At 35.8% G+C, this 18,207-nt stretch overlaps 1 protein-coding gene across 1 annotated transcript in view; it reads left to right on the top strand.

Moving 5' to 3' along the window:
• DDX60 (DExD/H-box helicase 60) overlaps positions 1-18,207 on the top strand; it is a 104,067-nt gene that overhangs the window by 43,995 nt on the left and 41,865 nt on the right. Inside the window, 10 exon segments of the mRNA XM_010384440.2 lie at positions 230-388; positions 1,655-1,804; positions 2,324-2,443; positions 3,574-3,669; positions 6,741-6,856; positions 7,733-7,875; positions 8,022-8,131; positions 12,883-12,987; positions 13,525-13,653; positions 14,664-14,788. Coding sequence (XP_010382742.1) covers positions 230-388; positions 1,655-1,804; positions 2,324-2,443; positions 3,574-3,669; positions 6,741-6,856; positions 7,733-7,875; positions 8,022-8,131; positions 12,883-12,987; positions 13,525-13,653; positions 14,664-14,788 — 1,253 coding nt within the window.

Here is an 18,207-nt window from a genome sequence, read left to right as displayed (position 1 = left end):
TTATTCAATTGTCTTTAAATATATCAGGTTGTAGCTACAAATATCATGATATATATTTGAAAATCTTGATGTCTACTAATTTTTTCTAGTTAAGACAATGATTTAAAAAATTTAAATTTAAAAGGAGGTAAAATGCTTTTCACATAGAAAGTGCTCAGTAATGTTTTACTTATTTAAATGATATTCTAATTCAATGTCATTTTCAAAATGGACTTTTAAAATAACGCAGGATGCAGAAAATGATGTAAAAGTGAAGAAAAGGAATAAATATTCAGTTGGCATCGGGCCAGCTCGGTTCCAACTGCAATACATGGGCCATTATTTGATACGAGATGAGAGAAAAGACCCAGATCCCAGGGTCCAGGATTTTATTCCTGACACATGGCAGGTAATACTGCAAATGAAACAAAAATTACTGTATTTTTTTTTTATTATATGTGATCTCAGAGGTTCCTCATTATTGTGCCTCTACTTATTATATTTGGTATGAACTTGTTGATGTCATTTAAAGATACCTTGTTATTTAAAATGTCAAATGTGGACATTTTTTCCCCATTTAAAGAAAGTGAGATTTTCTTTTATTATATAGACCATTTCTTTGGAGGTACATTAATGGATTCATATGTTTAGCTCTGATGTTATCTCAGTGTCATCCAGCTGTATCATTATGGAGCAGCCTCCAGGTTTTCCCTGTGTCAATAGGATTTCATATGTAAATATATAAATGTGCATAGAGAAATCTGGATAAATAGTAGGGACAATTGTTTAGATATTTACACATTGCATCCGTCACCATAGTAGCTATTCTAAAAATGTATATAAAATTAATATTGATGGATATAAAATTTAGAGGAAAAGGATGCATTTCTACATGCATTGAACCATACAAACTTGCTGATAAATTGAACATGTTTACCTACAGAAATGCAATTTTATAGCTTCAGTCTAATAGACTGCCCCCTTCAGAATCTTTCTTATGATGGTGGGGTAGGTTAAAAAATGCATGCTGCCTTTTCATGAATAGGAAGACCGGTTCCTACTTCAGTGCAGGACAAGAGACAGTATGCTCTCCATTAATTTCATTCACATTGTAAATTTTCTGATGCCTATTTCACTCTGAGGTGTGGCCAGGAGTGGACCGGTTGGGGTTTTGAGTTGTTTTCCCACCTTCTACCTATTACATAGACTTATTATCATTCTTTGACTAGTCAACATTCTTCGGCTGAAGGGGTGGAGCTCTCTCATCCTGGCATTCTTCTATGTAGAAAGTAGAAGATCAGTAGCAAAATTAAGAATATTTGATGTTTCTTCTCCTCAGCTATTTTTTTCACCATCAGTAATATACATATTGTCTCTTTCTTAGAACTTAGTTTCTCAGCCGCACTTACTAAATAGCAAATAATTACAAGATGTTTTCTCAATAATAAGATATTTTGTTCGACATCCTCTCCATTTTTCACACATAAAACCCACCTTACAGATGTTCAAAAGCATAAAAATGATCTCTTCTGAGAGAATGGCATGAGACCTTCAGATGTACCTATAGATCCTTTGAGGTTCAGAAAATCATATTGGAAGTCTATTAATATACTGTCTTTGTTTTGGTAACATATGGTTCACTTTCTTGACACGAATGGTACTCTTCACCTTGCAGCGAGAGCTCCTTGATGTTGTGGATAAGAATGAGTCTGCAGTGATTGTTGCCCCAACATCCTCAGGCAAAACCTATGCCTCCTACTACTGCATGGAGAAAGTGCTGAAGGAGAGTGATGACGGGGTGGTTGTGTACGTTGCTCCCACAAAGGTAGTGCTCAAGTGACTGTAATATTCTCTTTCATTCCTGACCTACTCTTCAAAAATGATGAACGTGGTCACATGGTAGATCTAGTTCACTTTATTTTTTAACCTGCGTTTTCTAGTTCCAGTGTCTGAAGCTAAAATAACATACATATACATATACACACACAAACATATATATAAAATAACATATACATATGCAAACTTTAGACATCAGGGGAAAGTCACCAAATATAGGAGACACAATTTTTTTCTGATGCATAAGCAACATTTTCTGTTTTTCCTTCTGATGAATACTTTTTAAATTTCATTTTACTTTAGGTTGAGGTTTATCAGTGAGGTTCGTATGCTGAGTCAACTATCTCAAAGAGAATATGTTAGTGTGTTTAGAGTGGTGGGTTGATGAAAGGGGTTAGTAAGCTTTCTGCACTGAAAGTAGGACACACTTTTAAACAGTTCTTGTTGTCCTCTGATATTTCACCTCTCTCTATTATGTGGCTAATGGATCTTTTTCTTTGTCAATCAGGCCCTTGTTAATCAAGTGGCAGCAACTGTTCAGAATCGTTTTACGAAAAATCTGCCAAGTGGTGAAGCTCTCTGTGGTGTTTTCACTAGGGAGTATCGTCATGACGCCTTAAACTGTCAGGTAGGGTATTTTAATTAATAAATGTGTTATCAAATTATATAACTGTACTTGTGTGTCTCTTTGACTAGAAATTCAGCATCTTCACAAGGCTTGTGAAAATAATTTCCTTGAATTTATGAAAGACAAAATACTTTTAGAGAAAATGTAATGTCACATTTCAAAGAGTGAGAACTAGAACTCATCTTTCTCTAAAGATACTGACCTTTGGATTTCTGATTTCATTTATGTTTTATTGCATCGTCTTGGTTTGTAAAGGGATTCAGAATGATCTGAAAATGCTATGTTATAGAAAACTAAAAAATCTCAATTTTAAATCAATTACTTTATCTTCATAAGTATCTATTAAGGATACTCATGATTTAGAAAATGTATTATGGATTGTATACCTGGTGCTAAATCATAGACAGTTTTCTCCCCTCTGAACTCACAGATCAACAATTAAGACTAAATAAGAATGAACACATGATTGTAGAAGATTGCATGGTAGACATGGAGATGTTCTACCCAGATTGCCTTTCAAAGAAGGATTTGATGTGGGGAGTGTGGTTAAGATAGATGCCAGCTATCAGCTCCACTCCCCCAGTTCTGCCTCCACAGTCTATACCCTGCAACTGAGCTAAGTAGAAGTATAAACAGCAGGCTGCTGTGACTTGATGTGGAACAACAGCAGTCCTTACTCCAGAAGTCCAAGCTAGCTTGGCAGAGGCTCCATCAGGCCTGCCTTGCAGTTAGGCTTCCTCCTCTGCTCATTCCTGCTTCCCTGCTCTTTTCACACTAGCTGATTCTTAATAACACCTTTCAATCCAAACTATGTCAGTGTCAGGTTTTAAAGAATCAAACTTGTGACAATGAATAGTTTCTATTTTTTAAACTCTGAATGCTCATAAACAAGGATGTAAACTTCAAATCTGATTTTCTACCATTTTTAACCTACCAAAATTTCAGTTTAATATGGTTCCAATGAATATGGCACAGTTTTGATGAAACCCTGAATTCTCAGAAGCAATGTTATATGCCAATTATCAGCAGATACATTCAGGACTCATAAGTCTATCTTACATATTCTTGTAACTATGTCTACACATAGTAAGTGCTCAAAATGTTACTTCACACAATATTATTCTTTGTAGGTACTTATTACAGTGCCTGCCTGCTTTGAAATTCTGCTGCTTGCTCCTCATCGCCAAAACTGGGTGAAAAAGATCAGATATGTTATATTTGATGAGGTAGGTTTGGTGTTCTTTCTTTGCTTAATTTCCTAGTGCACGTTTGCATAGCAATGAAGATAGTTGGTATTTCAGGACATCTATCCCCTTGGATGGAGTTCAGATTGAGAAGGCCTCCCTTTTTTTTTTTTTCGTGAGTGATTTTTCCTGGGAATTCCAGTTTTTTGGCTCCCTTTTCGTGTTGTGACTCAATAGGGTAAAATGATGCACCCTACAGAGTTCTGTATGGGAGTGGAATCTTTCACTGACAACTGTTTCAGGGAAAATAGAATTCAACCATTCTGGTACAAGTTCCCCTGGACAGAGATTTCAATCCAATCTTTGACCTCTAAAGTAAATAATTTTTGGCTCTAACAATGATGTCAGTTACATAAGTTTTATCAGTCATGATCCCAAGAGAAAATTAAATGACACTCTTGAAATACAATAATTCAAGAAGGGTATTTTTCAAAGGTGTATGTGAGGGAATCCATAAGGGTTAGTGCAGTAATCTAGAGCTAGTAGTTTACCCCTAGGCTTAAAGGAGCAAGACGTGGAAGCATTTATGGAAACTCAAAACGAGATTCCAATTGAGTTGACCACATTGTAAGGAACATAGCTGATTCAAGGTAGCTTTGCAAGAAAGGAGCCAATGGAAAAATGACCTCAGTCTCAGTCTCCCTGCTTCTTCTGATCTGTGGCCAAGGCCCTCCATAGGCCAAACCCAGTGGAACCAGAAATCATAAGAGTCCTTTTGACGAAGTGCCTATAGGTCAGCTTCCCTGGGAAGAGACAGCAGGATAAAAAACAATGTAGATTTATAGCGATTTATTGGGGCAAATGGAAGATACTTTGCAAAGCTATATTGCAGCATTATTAGAAATGTTTATTGGTCAGGTGCAGTGGCTCACACCTGTAATCCCAGCACTGTGGGAAGCCGAGGCGGGCGGATTGCCTGAGGTCAGGAGTTTGAAGCCAGCCTGGCCAACATGGTGAAACCCCATCTCTACTAAAAATACAAAAATTAGCTGGGAGTGGTGTCAGGTGCCTATCATCTCAGCTACTCAGGAGGCTGAGGCAGGAGAACCTCTTGAACCTGGGAGGTGGAGGTTGCAGTGAGCCACTGCACTCCAGCCTGGGTACCAGAGTGAAACTCCATCTCAAAAAAAAAAAAAAAAAAAAAAAAAGGAAAGAAAGAAAAAAAGGGGGAATATTTATTAAAAGAGATTTAAAACACGATAGGAAGATGCATTCTTTGGCTCTGTGGAATTTTACATTCAAAGGGGAAAAGTTTAACAAATCTCTGTAACTTACCTTTTCCTTGCTATAAACTTGGAACTACCAAACAGGCTGTGCTTTGGATTTGTTTGATACTGATTTATTACATTTACTTTTGGTTAATCTCATATTTCATCATGAAGGTCTTGAATATTATTGTTTTCAAAAATCCAACAACTTTGTCTGTGCAATCTAGAACTTTGAATTAAAATCTCATCTCAAAACTCTGAAGTGATATGATGATACGACTTTGGCTATTTCAGTTTTTCGAATTTTGTGTAAGGGATAAAACCGAAAGGTTTTAAAGGCTAACGTCTACTGGCAGAATCAGGGAAAAGTGCTATCTAGGGCAAGGCATAAGGTCAATATTTGATGGAGTGGTATTTTATCTCACCAGGACGAGCCCAAATGGGCAGTGGGTATGCGTATTCTAATAGATAGATAATTTGACTTTGATAGTAAGTCTTTTCCAGTTGCTTGCCAGGTGTCATACTTTAATCTGTTAAATGAAGACCACAACTGAGACTCTTTTCTAGATCTAGTTTGATTTGCTCATCCATTCATTTACTCAGCAGATATTTAAGGAGTGCGTGCTCAGTGTTAGGTTTTGTGTCAGTGGCTAGGAATAGAATATTCAGGTCTAAGGTTACAGTTTACTTAATGCTTTATCTATTAGACACTGGAGCTGACAGCAGTTTAATCAAGAAAGAGGAAATAAACAAGTGAGCTCACAAATGATGATGCCAGCTCACATTGGTACAAACTGTGAAGGGAGAGAGCAGCTTGCCATGACTGCAGTCATGGTAGGGTGTCAGGAGGAGGCAACTCTGGAATAGGTGGTCAGAAAAGTCTGTTTTATGGAGTGGCATTGAGCTGAACTCTACCGTGTGAATAAGAGAGGGTAAGAGTAATTTAAGCAGAGGGAATAATATACGTGAAAGCTCTTGGGTAGGAAGGGTGAGTTCAAGGAACAAAGAAAAGGTCATTCTTTCTGGACCATAGTAAAGGTGGAGACAATGGATTGAAATAAAGCCAGAGAGGCAGCGGTGGCCAAATGATGCCAGACGTTATACATCCCATTAAGGAGTTTATATTTTTTTTCACATGCAAAGGGAAGATATTAAAGCAATTTATTTAGTGACATGACTTGATATAGTTTATCTTTTTAAACTTTTTTTTTTTGTTTTTGAGACAGAGTCTCACTCTGTTGCCCAGGCAGGAGCGCAGTGGTGTCATCTCAGCTCACTGCAAGTTCCGCCTCCAGGGTTCGCGCCATTCTCCTGCCTCAGCCTCCGGAGTAGCTGGGACTACAGGCACCCCCCACCATGCCCGGCTAATTTTTTTGTATTTTTAGTAGAGATGGGGTTTCAACATGTTAGCCAGCATGGTCTCAATCTCCTGACCTCGTGATCTGCCCGCCTCGGCCTCTCAAAGTGCTGGGATTGCAGGCATGAGCCACTGCACCCGGCCAGCATTTTTATTTTGGCTGTGATGTGAAGAATTTAAGGGCAGATAGGGAGGCTAGTATAGTAATCAAGTGGATATTGTGGTAGCGCTGCTGAGATGTGAGAGTAGCTAGGTTGGCGGTAGACATGAAGAGAAATGCATTGAGTTGAAAGAAATTTTTGAAAGTAAAGTAAAGCAGAATTGTTGGTGAATTGGTTGTGGGGATTTTTAATATTTCTTTAAACTTGGCATGGTCACTTAAAGGTGATGGGAAGGCAGGCATGACAATTTCAAGACTCCATGTCTTACTTTCATTTGCTATTTTTAAATCAACTTTTCAGTTGAGATTTTTTTTTTTTCTTTAATAGGTTCATTGTCTTGGTGGAGAAATTGGAGCAGAAATCTGGGAACATCTCCTTGTCATGATCCGATGTCCCTTTTTGGCTCTTTCAGCTACTATAAGTAATCCTGAACATCTCACTGAGTAGGCATTAAGTTCAATTTGGACAGAGTGTTTGTCTATTTTGAATGTTTGAATTTCATAATTTCTCAATGGGTTCTGAGGAGTTTCATAATTTTCTAGTGAATTTAATAGTTTATTTCTGGATCTTCAAGAAACTGCATCTCTCTCACCTCCTGGCCATTGCTGAGGAAAGCCACCCTCTATACAGAAAAATCAAGGACTTCCCCACCCAGATCTGCAATTGAGTAGGAAATTTCCCCCATCCTGAAAATTGTTCATCAGAAAAGATATATTTTTGTTTCTTTTTTTGTCCTTCACCAGTAAATAAAAAATAAAATGATATAATAACACACTCAACCATGGGTCCTGTGGTCCATTTTCCCACTTCTTTGAGATATTTAGAAAGATAGCAAATTCTTATTAGTTGAAAGCCCAATTTTATCTTGTCATTGGGCTTGATTTTTGCCTACTACTAGTAATTTTTTTTTTTACTTTACAATATTTACTTATTTACTGATAACAACCCTGTAATACCTCCTATGTGCCCAGTACTGTTCTAAGTGCTTTACATGTAGTAATTTATTTTAAGTGCCCAGCAACCCTTATGATTTATGCTTACTTCCATTACTACTATTAAATAGTCACAATTCTAATATTACTACCATATTTCCATTTTAAAATATGGAAAAGTAGGTACAGAAAGATGAAATTATTCAACCAGGAGACACAGCTATTAGTAAGAAGGTTGGGATTTAATTTCAAGTAGTCTGGCTTCTGAGTCTATTCCCCCAAGTATTAATTTATAAGGAACATGAAACTGTCTTTACTTAAACTACTTAATTTCACAGAAAGTAGTTCCATGTTCTGCCTAAATAATATGTACATTTATTTTTTAAGGTGGCTACAATTGGTAAAATGGTACTGGAAACAAGAAGACAAAATAATTGAAAATAATACTGCTTCTAAAAGACATGTGGGTCATCATGCCGGCTTTCCCAAAGACTACCTGCAAGTAAAACAGTCATATAAAGTTAGACTTGGTATGTTTGATATATTTCTATAAAGTGTGCCTTTTACTTTATTTTTTAAAAATCTACCATTATCTTGATCTTGATGCCTTTTACTTTAAATTTATTTCAGTGATTACATTTCCATTGATGTGGAAATTCTTGTTCTTCATTTTTAGTGCTCTATGGAGAGAGGTACAATGATCTAGAGAAGCATGTGTGTTCAATAAAACATGATGACATTCATTTTGATCATTTTCACCCATGTGCTGCACTAACCACAGATCATGTAAGTAGTATTTTAGCCATATTTGTTCTGAGTAATATAAAATATTTGTATATATTATAAATAAATGCTGCCTAATTGATATTTATCAGAATTATAGAATTACAGAATTACAGAAACTGATACTTTAACCTTAATTTAAAAAATAACAAGAGTATTCTTTCTAATTCTCATTGGTTCTTCAACAATGCCTGAATACACAAAGATTAAAAACCACTACAAATTTGACCTGAATTTGTAGCTAATTTTATTTATTCTCAGATGTTTTCTTTGCCAATTTTTCTTCTTCTCAGCACCCATGTCTGTCTACCCCTCTGACACTAATTCTTCTTACAGTGCAGCCATGCAATTATATGTGGACAATCCCTAGTACATAGAAAAATCAGATAAAACACATTCTTGCTAACATAGCAATCATGACATGCTTTTTTGGTGGTGAGCCAGTAAGGTGGAGGTCTTAGGAGGATTTCAGCTGGGACACCAGGGTGTGAGTGGGGAAAGATTTCTTAATTTTTCTTGCACAGTTCTCTTCCTGTCTCATCCTACTCCCATAAATGGCCCATTTAAACTTCCTTTGGCTTTCAAAGTGATGATTAGTCAATAGTTTTGTCTTCCTTCTAAAACCTTAAATATATTCCAAATTCTGTCATATTAAACATAATAGGACATCCATCATAAGACTGTTGTGATGATTAAAGAAGGTAAAATATGTAAAATTTTTAGAGCACAAAAGTCAACATAATTTGACATGAATATAATCAAACATAACTCTCAACTTTCTTTAAAGATAATTTTGATCTTTCCAAGTCTCTTTTGGCTTTCTTTTGGAAAAAGCTAAATGCATACCTCCTTAGCTTGACAGCCGAGGTCGTCTATGACCTGGCCCCAACGTCCTTTCCATTCATCCACTAGGGATATCTTACCTGGCAGCCCTCATGCTATGTATTGCTCTTGGAATATTTCAACCCAGATGCCAACTACCAGTTGTTCAGATCCTGTTCATCTTCCATAATTCTTCTAATGTGAAACCTTTTCCAAATTCTTCTCTAACTTTCTTAGCTAGATGTAATCTTTCTTCTCTCCATAATACCTTGTCTGTGTTTCTAATATGACACCAGTCATGATGAGGTTACTGCTTAAGTCGTTTACATGCATATAGTCTTACTTACTAGAATAACTCTTTGAAGATAAATTTTATGTCCTTCGTTTCCTAACAAACTGCTATGTATATAAAAGGTACTACGTGTATGTTCAATAAGAACAGCCAACCTAAATTGAACACTTACTCCGTGTTCTAAAAATTCTACATTTTTAAACTCTCTTAACCATGACAACAATCTTATGATAGATGTCTTAATACTAGTCCCACTTTACAATGAGGAAAGTGAGGCATAGAGAACTTAACTAACTCAGTGTTCTTTCATTAAGTAAATGGTGGGGTCATGATGCAATCTCCAACAAGTTGGCTTCTAAAAGCAAGCTGGCTGATGGTAATTTTCTAATAGAATTTTGTTTTGGAAACTTATCTCTTCTGTGACAATGGCCCAATCCAAATTCTAAATAAACCTAAAATATGGACAATATTCTTGTGACTTAACTCATACCCCAAACATAGAATATGGATGATAACCCACATGTAAAAATAAAAGGCACCTTATTCTATGTTTTTTTTTTCCCTTCCTTTCCCTTCCCTTCCCTTCCCTCCTTCCCTCCCTCCCTCCCTCCCTCCCTCCTTCCCTCCTTCCCTCCCTTCTTTCCTTTATGATATCCAGGAGTTATCTGCCATTTTCATCATTACCTCGCATTTTAAAAACAGTATAGTATTTAAAAATTATTCTGTGTAGGATGGTTCAAGGCAGGTTATCTTTAAGCAGCAATGCATGTAGTGATTTGGAGTACTTGCTGAAATTGTCATTTTGGTCCAAGTGCCTTTCCTCTATTTTCAGTAGCTATTAATGGAGTAACTGGAAAGCAATAGAACTGCTACAGTGTGCTGTGACCCCAGATGACTTCTGCAAAGGTCAAGCTGTTGTATGAGTCTTCTTAGGATGTCTAGACTTTTGTGGCAGGAATGCAGGATAAACATAAAGACTTAGGTATTAGTAAGTCTATTTTGACAGCTGTGTGTATAGCATGTGTTTATATAGGACATATCCTAAAGTAGCAGTGATAAAAACCAAGGAGGCCTTTCAACTGAGTAAATAATTTCTGGTCTTGTGTAGTCCATTTCAGATTAATATGAAAAAAATGGAGTGGCAAGAAAAAACATAATAAACTGTGGCAACATAAAAGGGCCATCCACCTGGGTCCTTTCCTCTATAGTTGTAGTATAAAAATGATTTCAGGAGTGGGGCAGGATGAGTGAGCTGGTCTGAATCCAACCATGGTGAGGGATCGCCTTCAATCCATACATGGCTTGTTTCTGGCTAAGGACAGTGTATTTGGCCTTTGGCCCAATTTTCATGCCACACAGGAACAGCTGCTGACTCCTGGAGAGCTATCAGCCCCAGGAAGTCCTTGAAAGAACTGCTATCTGTCTCTTTCTGCTCAGCATAGATCAATGCCTACCCTCACCTATGACATTAGGGACAATGTGGTTTACAAAAATAGCACCATGGTATAATACTATTGTGTTTATAAATAAAGAATGGTACAAATCTATGACCTTTTATTTCTCTTCATTTTCTGCCTAGACTCACTCAACTTTTGCAGGATCATTAGTCACTATGTAGTGGAGAACAACTGAATTGGATCCCCAGTATTTAGGCATAGGACTGTTAAACTGATTTAAAAAATTAAGAACTATAAGGGATAATTAATCAATCATATTGATGGCTGTGTCATTAATCATATGCCAGGCATTTTACTAGGCCTGTTACATATGTTATCTAATATAATTCTCATAAAAAAATCTATGTCACAGGCAGAATTATCCTTCATTTTAGAAATGAGGAAACTCAGACGTCTAAAAGGCTAAGAGACTTAAGAACTCATAAGCATTCTAGCAACCAAAAACAGAAGATTTATATTTTAACATTATAATAAATCTTAGATTTATTGTATGTTTTTATTTTAGTTAGGTAGAGTAAGTAACCACTTTCAAGTAATACCTAACAAGAGAGCAAGATGCCAACATTACAAAATAATAGGTGTTTTGTTCTATTTAGTATGTTGACATAATATAGTCCTTAGCATTTAGCTATTTTCAGTGCTCCAACTGAGATGTTAAATGATGATTCCGGGAATTGTTTTATGTTCTATAGTTTTAAAGGTTTGAAGAACATATGTTGATTTTGTTTGCTCTCACTGCAGTCTTTAGGGTGGAAGTAAATATATTGTATTTTCATTCCTGTATTATGGATGAGGAACCAGCATTTATAGGTGCAATTAGAACCAGATCTTCTGAATCAAACTCTCCTGTACTTTCCATTCTACCAAACTTCATCTCCAGTTTATTTCAACTGTGTTGTGTTTGGAGTGGCTTTTTTAGCCTTGAAATTTGAAACCTGAATTTTAAAACCTATTAATAGCTATTTACGAAAACAAGTGCCCTATTGTCAAATTATTTTGGATAAATTTGCATGCTATATTTACTTCTTTGAGATTTAACATTTCCAGTGAGAAACCCCAAAGAATCCTATTTGATACAATACATATCATTTCTCCCTCCTTTTTCTTTTTTGAAGAATACTGTCTTAGCCCATTCAATAGGCTTCTATGACAAAAATATCACAAATTGAGAGGCTTTAGAAACAAAGATTTATTTTTCAGAATTCTGGAGGCTGGGAAGTCCAAGGTCTAGGCACTGGGAGATTTGGTGTCTTGTGAGGGCCTGCTTTCTGGTTCATAGATAGCTGTCTTCTTGCTGTGCCCTCACATGGCAGAAGGGACAGGGGAGACTCTGTGGTCTCTTTTGTAACAGCATTAATCCCATTCATGAGGGTTCTTCCTTCATGACCTAATCATTTCCCAAAGGATTTGCCTCCAGATACCATCACATTGGGGATTTGGTTTCAATGTGTAAGTTTTGGGGGAAGACAAACATTCAGTCTGTACTACATTCCTATTAACATCTCAGAGAGTATGTTTTTACATGCAAATGATTTGTAGCACTAGTGATTGAAACCAGTAGAAAGTACTACAGTGAAACTTTTTGAGAACAGGAATTTTTTATTTCCACTTAAAAACATTTGTGGAAAAAATGAATGGCGTACATTATTAAGAAGACTTAGAGCAGACCTGTCAGTGACCTTTGGGAGAAGTTTCTTGGAGTCTCGAAGGTGGTTTGAGAGCCTTTATCTTGAAGTTGACCTAGTTCTTATCTTGAAACGTAAGCAAATAAGATTTTCCCATTTTAGCCTGGCTTGGTACACTTAAAGAATCACATTCTTAATTACATCAATTTTGGTGTTAGCTGTAAGGTAGAGGTTATATATTGTCTAAACTGAGTCCACAAACCTTTCAGCTTCCCATTGCTCTGATTTCAATTATGAAGTCATTTCATAGAAAATTAGCACAATGAAAAGATCTTGGAAGTAATATTAAACATTTTTGGTGGGCTTTTGGCTTTTTTCCCTCTTTAGTGATTCAGTGACCTGTGTAGATAGTATTTTGTTAGCCTTTAGGACCTATCAGCATTTGAACATTTTAGTTTTTTGCCTTTCAGTGTCTTTGGGTTATGATAGTGACTGAGAGGCAAAGGATAAGACATAAAATAAAATAAAGAGTAAGAATTTTAATTTTATTTTAAATAGATTGAAAGGTATGGATTCCCTCCTGATCTTACCCTTTCACCTCGAGAAAGTATCCAGCTATATGACGCCATGTTTCAAATTTGGAAAAGTTGGCCCCGGGCCCAGGTAAATAATAATGATTTAATTAATCCTATTATAGAGGATGATAACATTGACAAACTCTCACCCTTTCTAATCACTTGCATCTAATCTTTTAAAATTATTAGTTGACTCTTCCTAAAATAAAAGTGCTTCTTCTCATATTTCTAACATTATCTGTTTGTTTTTTAATGGGTTTTAATTTGTATTTTATTTTAATTCCTGAGAATATTTCTTTTTTTTAATCTTTTCAAATTCTCAAACACTATTATATTTCAATCTTTTTACATCTTAGATTCATATTTCTTTTTATTACACTTGCTTCCCTTCTAAGTCCCAATTGCCATTTATTTTTATCTTCAACTTTGTTTTGCTTTGTATCCTCTCTTCTGAAGAGCTCATCCATCCTAGTAATGTTATGCATTAGAAGCCATGTGGAGATAAAAAGTTTAACCATGTCTACGCTCAAGAAACTTGTAAGGCTGTTAAAGAGGTATATAATTGATAAATACTTTTGGATTCTCTTGAATGATTGTACCCAATTTTGTAATATTTGTTTTCAAGGAACTGTGCCCAGAAAACTTCATTCATTTTAACAATAAATTAGTCATTAAAAAGATGGATGCTAGAAAATATGAAGAGAGTCTAAAGTCAGAATTAACAAGTTGGATTAAAAATGGCAACATAGAGGAGGTAATTTTCATATACTTTTTGGCCAAACTATATTTACATTGTTTTCTTGAGTTATATCATTCAGTTAATACTATTTTCTGATTTTTTTAATCCTCAATTTTTATTTTAAAATTCTAAGTTGAACATGAAGTCTAGTGATTCTGAGATAGAATAAAAAGAGCAAGTAAACTGGTCTTTGTCTTATCCTCAGTGTCTTCTGAACCGTGTGCCAAAGGATATTGGTTTCTTCTAAATGGCATAGCAGATAAGAACAGAAGGTTCTCTATCCAAAGAGATGATATTATTAATACTTTAACAGTAGAGAGACTGAACTCACAGTAATAGTTTCTGAGAAGAATGTTTTACTCCTCTTTCTTTTTTGACTTGGAGTTTACTGTTCTTTTCTTATTATTATTTCAAGTTGTAGGAACTATTTGGGTATTGAAACTTTTCCTGGAATTATATAAGTTACAGATATTTATTTTAATAAGTTGATGGTATTCATATTTTGAAATTTGATTTATTGGCACAGATTGAGGAATGACATATATTAGACTTTTCTCATTGGATTTTTTTTTTCTGTAATACGTTAATCTACTCCCATTCAAAAACATAATATAATTGAGTTACATTTTCTTCTAGCTATTTTGTCATTTACAAACCTTGAAAATATATTTGGATGTGATTTTTTGACATAATGTAGAAACTGATTCACACTTGCCCTCCTGTCATAGTGAAACCAGCATTATTTGCTGAAAAATCCTTCTATTCCTGATTTGTATCGCCTTAAAAATTGCAGGTTAAATTGCATATGTGTGTGTGTGTGTATATCACTGCCAATTTTTTGTTCTCTGGTGTATTGATTTGTATGTTTCTTTGATGGTTCTTTGCCTAATTTTATAATGTACTTTCATAGGACTATTTTAAAAAACCCAGAAACATACATTAGACAACTAAGAAAATACTTTAGCAAAAAGCAGTACTTTCTTTCTCATGCAGAACTTAAAATTGTTTTGTATTCACTGCTATAGGCCAGAATGGTACTTCAGAATCTTAGTCCTGAAGCAGATTTGAGTCCAGAAAACATGATCACGATGTTTCCGCTTCTAGTTGAAAAACTGAGGAAAATGGAGAAGTTACCTGCACTATTTTTTTTGTAAGTTATTTAATTTAATTTGGTTTTGCTTGTAATTGTATTAGTCTCATTCCTTTAAGGCAGGGGTCCCCAACTTCCGGGCCACATACCATCACCAGCCCAGCCCATGGTCTCTTAGAAGCTGGGCCACAGAGCAGGAGGTGAGTGGTGGGCCAGCGAGCATTGCTGCCTGAGCTCCACTTCCGGTCAGATCAACCATATTGTGAACGCACATCTGAGGGATCTAGGTTGCACGGTCCTTATGAGAATCTAACGAATGTCTGGTGATCTGAGGTGGAGCAATTTCATCCCGAAACCATCCCCCCACCCAGTCCTTGTGTACCACTTTCCCACTGCCACCCATTGCCAGGTGGTTTTCCAAGGAACCAGTCCCTGGTGCCAAAAAGGTTGGGGACCGCTGCTTTAAGGTGAGGGGAGTTATACAAACTTTCCTATCATAGTGCAGTGTTCATTACTGTTTCTGGGGCCCATTGGTTATTTGAATGCATATGTTTTGTTTAAAAATACAACTTTCTAGTTCAATTCTTATATTTGTGTTTGTGCTATTATGAATTACCATCTTTATGTAGTTTGCTACTCTATTTTTGTTTTCTTTCTACTGTAAACTATTATTTTTTATTTAGCCTTGTTAATTTTTAATGCATACCTAGGGTCTTTGCAAAACAAATTGAATGTATATGCACACAAGTATCCCACATAAAACTAAAGTATCTTCACAATATACTACTTATTGACAGTGTATTTTATTATATTTAATTTATAGTAATGAGAACTGTGATCCAGATACGCTGATATCTTTCTAAATTTTATATATTATAATATAAACTAGCTTAAAATTGAACAAAATAGTGCAATTTCATTGGATATCAAAGTATAATTTATTAAATGGATAACATACTAGATCCTGGATTAACTTTGATAAAATAGTTTGGAACTAGAACACAATACTCTATTTACTTTGGATAATTTCAAACTACACTTAAGCCATGGAAGCTGAAGTAAATAAATCCAGAGTCTTGGTCAGGTGGAAAAGTTTAATGAAACTTACTGACATGTAAACAGACATATAAGAATGAATCATTGATGATATATTTCTGAAATTACAATGATGGGTGAATGTAAGATTGTGTTTGGAAATTTGGGGGATTGCAATAATATTACTCCTTTTATCTTTGTTGTTGGGATAAGGAAAATACATTTCTGCACTGCCAAAGATTTACAAAGCTCATCTGTCTCACTTTCAAGCGTGGCTGTAGGTTGTAATTAGAAACAAAAGTAATTCTGTACCTCTGGGATATTTCTGAAAGCCTCACTACAAAACAGAAACTTAAAAATAGCTGTTTATTATTCATACCTTCATACAAATATAGGGGAGGCAAAATTTTACTTCTACCACCTTAGGCTTTTTTACCTGGGCTTGAGAATTAAACTAATATAAGACAAACCAATAGAAAAGCATGCACATGTATGTAGTATGTTTTATATGGCGCAGAAGACTTCATAAGGAGATGAAGACCCAAAGAGGCAGTTAGAGTTGGACACTTACATAGTGAATTGGACAAAGAGTGGTAAATTGTGAAAAATGTGACAAAGTAAAGGGGCGTGGGCTAGGGTAACTTGGGTACAGATGTGATTAAGAAGGTAAGAGTTAGTTTAACAAGGTTTGTTAGTATAGATTTCCCTTGGCTTCAAGTTCCCTTCTTTGAAGACAGGAGTGTTACTCTCCTTCTGGTATAAAAACGTTTTTTATGGGCATTTAATCTGCTACTTTTAAGAAAAAGAAAGAAGATCAGAGTGATCTTCTTGACCCTGCTGTTTTTTCTAGTGCTTTCAACTCAAAATAGTTAATATGCCAGAGTGGTATATTTTGGGAGTAGCATGTTCCAAAATCCTTCACATACTTAAAATATTTTAAAACTAAAATATTTCACAAAACATCAAAAGTTTAATTCTACTTGAAGAATTGAAGTTTGGCGTGTTTACATGACTCTTGAATTCTCTACAGAATAAACTGTGAACATCCTTGGTCTTACACAATTTGATTTGGTGCTAAGTAGCCCCAGATCATCAAGAGATCTGAGGATTTGTCTGGGCTTAAGTTTTACCTCTAGGAGCTTTTCAAATAGTAATGTACCCTTAAGCCTTCTGCAGTCTGATCTCTTAAAAAAAAATACATGGAGCATATTCAGTGTTTCATGGCAATGGCAGTGTGTGCTTAAGGGCACACACTTCACGGCCAGGCCCAAACTTGGATCCCACCTCTGCCCCCATGAACTGTGTTATTTCTGGACAGCTACTTAATGACTTTAAGCCTTAATTTCCTTATTTGCAAAATGAGATGATCAAAATAATAATGCATAGGATTGGGGTGAGAATTAAATAAACCTAAGTTATGAAAGCACTTAGCACAGTGCTGCAAAAATGTTATTGAATACGGTCTAATCTCTAGGCCGCATTCATTCTTATAAAAGCTGCAGATACCAGGATGATCCCTTTTTGTCAGATCCAAACAGACTCGAGCTGAGAGAGCATGAAGGCGGGGTGTTCATGCTTGTATGGCTGAGATAAGCTGTCTCAAGGACTTTCTAAAATAATCCCACAGGCAGTTCTTTCTTTAGGGCTACAGCAATTCAGATAAGATGCCCTTGAAAGAACACCACCCAGTAATGGCATCGCCACTGATAAATTGATGCCAGCTCTGGTTTTGCGTCTCCAAAACCCATGAACTGTGTTTCTAAGCAGCTTATGTAAACTTTGCCTTTTGCCAATACAAGCTTCCTTTTATCTTTGTCCCCTCAGACACATGTATGGCTTGCCATGACTGTGTATCTTGGGTTATAGTTCTCATTTCTAATTCTAAATATAGTCAACATATTTGGAGATATTTTTTCTTTGGTTTTGTTTTGATTGACATACTATGTAGATCCGAGAGATGTAAGAGGCAACATTATTTCCAAGTGATCTTTGAACTTTATTTCTAAGAGTTTTTTTTTGTTTTTTAAATGAAGTACTATGATGAAAGTGACACTATTTTAAAAAGTAATATATTCCTAGGCCCCAGTAATTCCTAGGCCCATTAATGTAAAAAGAGAAGCAACATATGTCAGTTAAAAACAGGGTTTGAGAACAGAGGCCTGCAGGCCAGACTCTGCCACGTATAAGCTGTGGGTTCTTGGGCAGGCCACTTAATCTTTTTGTGTCTCAATTTTTTCATCTGGAAATAAGGATATTAATAGAAATATTAATAGTGCCTTCTTCATATGATTGTTGTGAGTACTAAATGAGTTAATACACTGAAGTCACTGAGAATAATGCCCGACAACTGTATATAATTTTTTTTTTTTTTTTAAGGGAGATGGAGTTTCACTCTGTAGCCCAGGGCTGGAGTTCAGTGGTGCAATCTCAGCTCACTGCAACCT

Source organism: Rhinopithecus roxellana, chromosome 2 (assembly GCF_007565055.1).
Source record: "Rhinopithecus roxellana isolate Shanxi Qingling chromosome 2, ASM756505v1, whole genome shotgun sequence".
Taxonomy (NCBI): Eukaryota; Metazoa; Chordata; class Mammalia; order Primates; family Cercopithecidae; genus Rhinopithecus; species Rhinopithecus roxellana.
Note: the sequence above shows the minus strand (reverse complement) of the source record. Positions and strands in the feature narration are given on the sequence as shown.